The sequence below is a fragment of the Dysidea avara genome, chromosome 6, assembly GCF_963678975.1.
Source record: "Dysidea avara chromosome 6, odDysAvar1.4, whole genome shotgun sequence".
Lineage (NCBI taxonomy): Eukaryota > Metazoa > Porifera > Demospongiae > Dictyoceratida > Dysideidae > Dysidea > Dysidea avara.
This window is the reverse complement of record NC_089277.1, coordinates 33,793,579-33,802,983: the sequence shown is the minus strand read 5'-3', so window position 1 is coordinate 33,802,983 and position 9,405 is coordinate 33,793,579. Positions and strand designations below refer to the sequence as shown.

General features: G+C 38.8%; 1 protein-coding gene and 3 non-coding genes across 6 annotated transcripts; 1 reads left to right on the top strand and 3 right to left on the bottom strand.

Annotated features, from left to right (window-relative positions):
* Window positions 1-47: 47 nt before the first annotated feature.
* Window positions 48-8,198, bottom strand: LOC136258472 (uncharacterized). Of its 3 annotated transcripts, XM_066051782.1 has the most exons (6): window positions 8,065-8,198; window positions 5,221-6,746; window positions 4,776-4,816; window positions 3,846-4,675; window positions 1,655-1,718; window positions 48-457 (listed from the first exon to the last, which is right to left on the bottom strand). In XM_066051782.1, exons 3-4 carry the CDS (start codon window positions 4,806-4,808, stop codon window positions 4,202-4,204), a joined length of 507 nt encoding a protein of 168 aa, XP_065907854.1. In that variant the 5' UTR covers window positions 4,809-4,816; window positions 5,221-6,746; window positions 8,065-8,198; the 3' UTR covers window positions 48-457; window positions 1,655-1,718; window positions 3,846-4,201. The 3 variants fall into 3 exon arrangements, with proteins under 3 accessions (XP_065907854.1, XP_065907855.1, XP_065907853.1); XM_066051783.1 differs by lacking the exons at window positions 5,221-6,746; window positions 8,065-8,198 and having other exon boundaries at window positions 3,846-4,467; window positions 4,519-4,675; window positions 4,776-4,891; XM_066051781.1 differs by lacking the exons at window positions 5,221-6,746; window positions 8,065-8,198 and having other exon boundaries at window positions 4,776-4,891.
* Window positions 1,383-1,455, bottom strand: Trnak-uuu (transfer RNA lysine (anticodon UUU)). Its single transcript has one exon. It is a non-coding gene; the product is annotated as a tRNA-Lys (tRNA).
* Window positions 1,892-1,963, top strand: Trnap-ugg (transfer RNA proline (anticodon UGG)). The gene has a single exon. It is a non-coding gene; the product is annotated as a tRNA-Pro (tRNA).
* On the bottom strand, window positions 4,941-5,013 carry Trnak-uuu (transfer RNA lysine (anticodon UUU)). The gene has a single exon. It is a non-coding gene; the product is annotated as a tRNA-Lys (tRNA).
* Window positions 8,199-9,405: the final 1,207 nt, after the last annotated feature.

Below are 9,405 nucleotides of genomic sequence, written 5' to 3'. Positions count from 1 at the left end.
GTACTGTTCTGTGATTGTGGGATAAAAATTCTGGCTTAACATTAGTAAGCCTTAGTAAATAATCTGCTAGCTATATACATAGACAGAAACTAGCTATCTCTCCTTCAAAATTTATATGCACTCCACTCCATGCTCTGTAAGTTTTTCCAAACTCCTAGCTAGCTGGTAAACAAAGTTCACCCATGCATTATACTGCGTAAACAGTTTTGAGTGTAGCTACTTGTTATAGTTCATTTCAATACCGTGATATTTGCAATAATTGTGATAATAAGCTCCACAATAACCATGGGAGGAAATTTTCAATATCGCCCAACCCTAGTAACAAGAAATCATGTTTTTATTTCACAGCAGATTTCTCAAGGCTACAAAATTATTGCACAAAACACATGCTATCCTCACACACAAACAGTATGTACCTGAATTAGCATGCCAGAACTTGACACTACCATCACAATGTCTAGAGGAATATGATTGACCATACAGTTACTGTAATAGGCCAGTATTCATTAACTTTGTAGGGTTTCTTAATTGACTGCTGGAGTACATTATGCCAACCAAAATACCACAACCTCAATAGGCTCCTGTACATTTTAGCCATTTTTAAAAATTCTGTGGTTGTGTAACCATACCGTATATCCTAATAAACAGTATGCTAGTGAATAGACCAAAGCCTGCTCTACACGCTGGTGGTGGTCTGGGATTAATCTGTCAAGGCAATCCTAAATAGTGAAGCGATACCGCTGACATGGTTTTGTGGCCAAAATTCACTATTGATATATGTGATTGGTGCAAAGAGATAGGTTTAACAATACAATAAACTGGTAAGGACTCTTCTTTGTAATGTAAATTAACACTTAATCTCGCGTAGCCAGACCCACTCTTCGCGAGCAGCGCTTATCGATTGATAATTAGAAGCGCCTAGCTAGCTACGAGAGAGACTAATTCGCACTTTAGGTAGTAGCGAACTTACTACTCACGGTGTTTAACAATATCCCAAGCATTATTAGCCCAAAAAAAACCAATTAACTTTATCGTTTCACTACACAAGATTGCCTTGACAGATTAATTCCAGACCACCACCAGTGTGTAGGGCAGGCTTTGGTCTATTTAACAGTACACTGTTTATTGGAATTTACAGTATGGTTACACAACCACAGAATTTTTAAAAAGGTCAAAAAATGTATTGAGTCTATTGAGGCTTGGAGTATTTTCACGGAAGAATGTACTCCAGCGCTTACATCATCATTAATTAGTCTGATTGCATACCTTAGGCCCAAAAATGAAATGGCCTATTTATGATAAACACAGAATTTGTGTAAGTGTAGAAACAAAATGTAGTGTAAAATTGCAGAAAAAAAGAACACCAAAAAAACACTATATTCAGCCCTGTATGGGATTTGAACCCATGACCTTCAGATTAAAAGTCTGATGCTCTAACTACTGAGCTAACAGGGCTAATGAAAATAACAGATTAAACGTTTACTAATGTACATCTTAATGAACAATATACCCCTGTACTACACACTACCACAGGTGTGAAATATATACACCAAAACTATTCAATGACAATACATGTACGTACATACTACACACACACACACACTACACTACACTACACTACACTACACTACACTACACTACACACATTGCTTACCCAGTAATGAACACATCAGCTGGTTATCACCTTTACCCCACTTGCTTCCCTTGAATGGCCAGGGCTATAACGGAAATAATTACACATGAAGTAAACACCATAAACCATTCAGTAATCAAGCATTGACACATTAGGTGCTTCCCAGACTAACTAGAAGATACCTTATAAGGGTTACTAGTAAACCACTGTTTTAGCTTCACCTTATTAGTGGTCAAATGTACCAATAGTAAGTGTGGTGGCTTGTTGGTCTAGTGGTATGATTCTCGCCTTGGGTGCGAGAGGCCCCGGGTTCGATCCCCAGACAAGCCCAAACTTTTTTCTCAATTTTTGAACCTTTTCGATACAAGTTTTTGTGCACTGATTTACAGTGTAATACATATCTAATCAAAAACAGCCAAGCTATAAAAAAGGAGTGTGGCCTTTGAAAAGGCTATGGTGAAAAAAGATGTGAAATCCAAGGTGGCGGCCAAGAAATGGCTGTGATGAAATTTTTACCATTAACCTACCATCACAGCCATTTCTTGACCGCCACCTTGGATTTCACATCTTTTTTCACCATAGCCTTTTCAAGGGCCGCACTTCTTTTTTTATAGCTTGGCTGTTTTTGATTAGATTTCACTTCTTTTTGTATTTGTATACCCCAAAGCCGGCCTATGGCCAGCTTTGGGGCTTTTTAACATACATTTTTTTTCTTTACCACAGGAAAAAGAAAAAGATGAAGCAGATTTTATAATACTTTAACTCATTCTGATTTTATCAGTAAATGTACAAATTAATATATAATGCATATATTTATTACATGTCAATTAATTCCCACAGGATAATTTGCAGCTGATCTCTCTACTGGGTGACTTGAAATGTAGTTGAACTCTCTACAGGGTGATTTGCTTGTACGTAGATGAACTCTTTACAGGATTCTCTCTACAGGGTGACTTGACTCTACCTGAACTCTCTACAGGGTTATCTGTTTGTAGTTGCATGAACTCTTTACAGGGTGATTTGTTTGCAGCTGAACTCTCTACAAGGTAACTTCTTCTAGCTGATCTGTCTACAGGGTGACTTGTTTCTAGCTGGTCTATCTACAAGGTGGTTTGTTTGTAGTTGAATACTCTACAGGGTGATTTGTTTGCAGCTGAACTCTCTACATGATGATTTCTTTGTAGCTGAACTCTCTACAGGGTGAATTGCTTGTAGCTGAACTCTCTATAGGGTGATCTATTCATAGCTGAACTCTCTACAGAGTAATTTGTTTGTAGATGAACTTTCTACAAGGTACAGTATCTTCTTCTAGCTGATCTCTCTATAGCGTGAATTGTTTATATCTGAACTCTCTACAGGGTGATCTGTTCGTAGCTGACCTCTCTACAGGGTGATTTGTTTGCAGCTGAACTCTCTACATTATGGTTTCTTTGTAGCTGAATTCTCTACAAGGTAACTTCTTCTAGCTGATCTCTCTACAGGATGACTTTTTTATAGCTGAACTCTCTACAGGGTGATTTGTTTGCAGCTGAACTCTCTACATGGTAGTTTCTTTGTAGCTGAACTCTCTACAAGGTGACTTCTTCTAGCTGAACTCTCTACAGGGTGATTTGTCTGCAGCTGAACTCTCTACATTTGACTCCAACTTGACCAGTAAATTCTGTAACATGACACATAGCATTGTGCAAGAAGCTATGTACTATGAAACCACCTAATTTCAATGGCTAGGGGTGCGGTAATTATGAATAATTTTCAGCATAATGCCAGAAATTGTTATGCTAGCATTTTGAAAGAATTAATAATGATTTCATGAATGAATAATCGATATACTCTAATAGAACAGTCACCAGATTGAGATACTCTAATAGAACATTCACCTATATGAAGCAAATCCATCCTATTTTTGTATACTACTCTATTCAAACAATGAAATATCGTGTTTATGTACAATGTTTAGCCATAGAATTTTAAATAAACAGTCAATTCTACAATTCGATTACAATTTATTGGGAGAATAATACCTAAATTTGGGAGCATAATTCTAGGTCAGGAAATTCTGAATAGAATAATGCAAAGAATCATGAGCATAACTACTTCAGTCCTATCAATGGCTTATTACAGGGTATGTATATATATCTTATGAATCCTGGCTGGCCTGGCCATGATACATACACTATACCCTAAACAAGGTGTGTTAATGTACAGTACATACCTTAATGGGAACACTGGCGGTCATGATGGGATGGAAGGAGTAGAGTAGTACACATAGTCCAGTGTTAGCCACACACAGGGACCAGTCATCATGGTTTAGTGTAACATGACACACAGGGAAGAACTCTGACACTGGCACTTCTACTGGACCATCAACTAAATCAACAATGACAAAATCATCAGGATCTGTTGGACTAGTAACTACTGTCCGTGAAGGATCTCGTGTTGATGGATCACTAGAAGTGTTTTTATCACCAGTAGAGTGTGTCTCAGTTTTTGATTTTGCTGTGTTGTCACCTATAGACTGACCAGCTGTGTTAGTTGCTTTATCATCTTATTGAGGTGGTGTCGCTTTTGTTATGGATGTCTTTCCCAGCCCCCCAGATTATCTGGTGTCTTAGGTTGACATTGTTTCTTTTCATTACTCTTTGAAGGAGTATGGGCCATTGTTTCACTCTTCCATTCTTGGCTATGTTTAACTGGTGTAACCTGTTTGTTAGCAGGTAATGTTTTGGACTTGGGAGTAGTTGGTTCATCAGTCTTAACATCAGAAGATTGACTCCATGTTGATTCCTTTGATGTGGTTTCTGCTGAGGCTGTTTCTTTATTTGTTGCCTCACCAGCTTTTGAATTGTCTTTTGTACCCTCTACGGTTTCATTTCCTGTTTGCGTACCTGTTTTACTGGTTGGTGAGCTAGGTTCTGACTGGTTTGTGGGCTGACTGCTACCTTCATTATTGACTACTTGCAATTGTTTGTGTGGAGAAGGTAACTTCTTGTGGACTGGAGTTCTCTCAAATGACTCCAATGTGTTGACACTGATGGACTGACTCTGTAACAAGAAATCATGTTTTTATTTCACAGCAGATTTTTCAAGGCTACAAAATTAATGTACAGAACACACGCTATCCTTACACACTAACAGTATGTACCTGAATTAGCATGCCAGAACTTGACACTACCATCACAATGTCTACAGGAATACAATTGACCATACAGTTATTGTAATTCATGATAAACACAGAATTTGTGTAAGTGTAGAAACAAATGTAGTGTAAAAGTGCAGAAAAAAGAACACACCAAAAAGAACAATATTCAGCCCTGTACGGGATTTGAACCCATGACCCTCAGATTAAAAGTCTGATGCTCTAACTACTGAGCTAACAGGGCTGATGAAAATAACAGATTAAACTTTACTAATGTACATCCTTATCAATAATATATCCCTGTACTACACACTACCACTGGTGTGAAATATATACACCAAAACTATTCAATAACAATACATGCATGTACACACAGTCACACACACACACTCTCACACACACACTACATACTCTCACACACTCACACAACACACACTACGCACACACATACTGCTATGAGCACATCAGCTGGTAACAACTCCATATCACCTTTACCCCACTTGCCTCCTTTAAATCAGATACTATGCTAATAACATGGGATTGGAAGCTCTGTTTTGCGTGCCGGCACTCCTCGTTGTACCGGAAATAATTAATTTGATGGTTGCGTCATGTCATTAATTATGTTGCTATCTTTGTTGCTATGCTCTATTATCACAGGACGGGATTTGGCTCTTGTTTCACAAGCTGTAAGTTGGTCCATACAAACAAAGAACTGTAATTGTTACACTAATCCACACTCGAATCACTTAGATTTACCATAATTCCAGCAATTTTCTGGAGGACACTTAGAAATATCCGAAATGGGTACACAAACTATGTGACTTCTCCTTTGTTTAACACTAAAAATTTTACGGAAAAGGTGTTGACTGTACCAACATGTGGCACAAGCCATTTAGAATTGTTTGTACTTTAATACAATTCCATTAGTTTTCACTGTATGTTTTCAAAGACTTGGCAAAGAGTACACAATACGGTTTTGTGGTGTTCCCCAATTTACATTGTGCTACAAGAAAATTTGAGCTTAAATTGCAAAAAAATACTAGCTCATATATCATCCCATATGCTTACCTTGGTTCTTCACTACTCATAGCTAAGTTAGTATCAAAAAAACCAGATTTTTTTAGCCTTCACCAACTGAAAGGCAAGTCCGCGAAACTACGGGGAGTGCTTATTTGGAATGTACACGCTATATTGGGTCCTTGAACGGAGCTTCCAATCACGTGTTATTAGTATAGTATCTATGTTTGAATGGCCAGGGCTATAATGGAAATAGTTACACATGAATCAAACACCATAAACCATTCAGTAATCAAGCATTGGCACATTAGGTGCTTCCCTGCCTAACAAGAAGTTATCTTATAAGGATTACTAGTAAACCACTGTATTAGCTTTGCCTTATTAGTGGTCAAATGTACTGATTATAAGTGTGGTGGCTTGTTGGTCTAGTGGTATGATTCTTGCTTTGGGTGCGAGAGGCCCTGGCTTTGATCCTCGGACAAGCCCAAATTTTCTTTTCCGATTGTTGAACCTTTTTGATACATTTTCCAATTGTTGTACATCTATTTTGCACAGTTCACAGTGTAGTGTACTTTCAGTAGTCATGTCTCAGACATTTTCAAGCAGAAATTCTCCTCCTGTCAGCATCTTGTTTCAGTGACTTTGTTACAATGTAAAGAGTACTCCACCTTCACTATGTGTGTGCAAAAGTACATGTGCAGGCCTTCCAAGAACTAAACATATTAAGAGAAGACAGTTTTAATACCTTAAACACATTATCCATTACAAGTTGTTTGGACTGTACAGAGTAAAGGGAGCTGGTGAGGTTGTCAGGACACTCATCCAAAATTCCAAACTAGTCACAGCTGGATTGTGAAGGTCCAGCACAAATGGCACATTGTAGTGAGGACAACCATGTTCACTGATGTCAAACCAGTCCATCCTCACACAACACCAGTAGTGACTTGGGATGTTGGGCAGCTACAGGGAACAAAAAAGATCAAATATGATATTAGCTGCTGAACCTAATCTTTGCTTATGCACTGGAATTTTAACTATTTATATAACCGGACTACAACAGGCTTTATTGTAATACTGTACTTTTACACCTCAGATCAAAGGACTCACCTGGGCTACATTCATATGTAGCCCAGGCTACATCTAGGTTGCAATTATATAGACATATAAGGCTGAAATCGATTGTGGGGATATATTAATACTCACATGATTAGCATGTACAACTTTGATTTGCCATGAAAGCCACTCAGACAGAAAGCAATTTGTTATTCCCATATCCTACGAGAAAATGTTGGGATAAGGTGAGAACTAGTGATATAGCTTATTCGCCAATCATTACTGTGTGTTTCCGAATATGGACCACAACCTCATCACAAAGTTACTGCATGTTGCGGGGGATCAAGTCACCGCTGGGTCTGGGATTTTTTCTGCATTCTTCAACATTTCAGTTAGGCCCCTATTTGGTGATTATTAGTTTCTCATCCAGTCTTTCTAATTATTATGATGTGGGCGGGAGGGCATTACCATTAGGCCATTATAATATTTATACACTAATGTACAGACCTTGTCCAGATCGTCTTTCTTTCCTCACACAAATTTACATTGGTTTTAGCTGCAATCATGCTCTATCAACTTAATCATAGCAGGATTTCAGTTGACTGTTGAAAAACAGAATTAGAATCCACTGCAGTGATTTGCCAAGGAAAACGGCTATGCATAGTGCACCGTAGTGTTAATTTAAAAAAAATTCCATCTAGTTTCAATGCGGCAAATTATGATGGTTTGGTATCACCTGTTCTTCTGAGCATGCACAGAGTAAATAATGGCTTACCATGCGGGTGGCCTAAGAAGGATGCGGGCAGTGGATGAGAAACTAATAAATTAATAGGGGCCTTACATGTTTCAGACTCCCTATATTCACAGGCTTTAGCCCTCTCACAGGTCCCTAGTGGGATAGCATTTAATATATCTGAAGGTGACTGTATTTAGCGACTTTGTTTTCGCTAAAATTTAGTACATGCTAAACCCTTAATATTTACTACAACATTAATTCACAAAATAACTAAATTTGTATGTACTAAGTTTGCTCAGTAATATACAAAATCGCTAAATTTAGTGTATCGCTAAATTTAGTCATCTTAAGATACCGTACGTTCCTTGCACAACGCTGTTCAACACATTAGCGTAGACAGAGCTACACTAGGGCTAAATGAACGAGGCTAGGAGTGTACACGTTCGAGTACACGTTAAACAATGAATCAAAATGTACAGTGTAACTAACCTTCTTAGTGGCGAAATGATGACCCTCTAAATTTCCTTTATCTTCCCTACGTAATTATGGAGTTTTTCTAATCAGTTTCTTCCACTTCGCCATTGTCTTCAGTTTCTGGCTGTTTCTAATAATAATAATATTAACATGCACGTCAGTGTACGCACGTGTACGTTATACCACGTGCTCCTTTGATGCCTTCACATTTTATAAAGGTCAGGGGCGGATCTAGGAATTTTAAGGGCGGGGGAGGGCTAAGCTGGATAGGGACATAACGTTAACTAGCCAGACATTAGAAATTAGAAGATACGAAGCCTTCTCACAAGGCACTAGTGGCATAGGCGGCGGAAAGGGGGGGTGGGGGGGGGGGGGGGGATAGGGGGCTAAAGCCCCCCCCCCCTCGGTCTGCTCAGAATGATACCACGCCGAAGTTATCCTTCTTGGAGTGGGGCTGAAAACCGCGAAAAAGATCGAGAATAGAGCAGTCACTCTAATAAAGCAATCACAGTATTAGAGCAGTGTGTAGCGAGCTATGTAAGGATTTTTATGTAGTTTATCAACTATTAATGCGTAGCTGGTGAGGTGGGCAGCTATTGTCAGCTGGTTGCGACCTTTTTTTTTGGTCTCACCATACCAAACCAGAGACTATAAGTCTGGGTCAGCCCAGCCCCCCCCCCCCCTCATATCAACTACTTCCTCCGCCCCTGCGTAGTCGATAAGATTCATGTAGTATATCCATGGCCGTCAAAGTATTATAGCTATTTTGAATAATGACTAGCTACATTAGTGTGTGAAGCCTATGGGGGAGTCTGGGGGCATGCCCCCCCCCCCCTCCAGGAAATTTTTGAAAACTAGGTCCTCTAAAGGTGAATCTGAGTGTTTTAAGCAGTTTTTCAGTGGAGAATTTCAATTTAGCTATCAAAACACTTTTACTTTCCATTTAATCAAGAATGATTGCAATGTGCATTAATTGAGTAGCTATCATGCATGTATGATAATCTTTTCATTTGTAGCTACCAAGCATTTAAACATAGTTAACTATATAGTATATACCATAAAGCATCAGCTCCTCTGCAACAGCCTCAAACGTCTATCTTACTGATAAAAATAATGTTGTTGGATCCCACTGGAAGGTGCATGGAGTAGATAATATCACACATCATGAAGTCGGAAGAATTGTGGAAAATGTTTATCCCAGCCTCAACATCAACAAATTCAATGCAGACTCTCTTTATGGAACACTAGACTATCATCTTCTAAAGACCATCTGGGATTCATCAACATTGGGTGACTATGACTACAAACTACACAAGTTTGACTGTGATGATTTTGCAGTCTGCATGAAGGATGCTG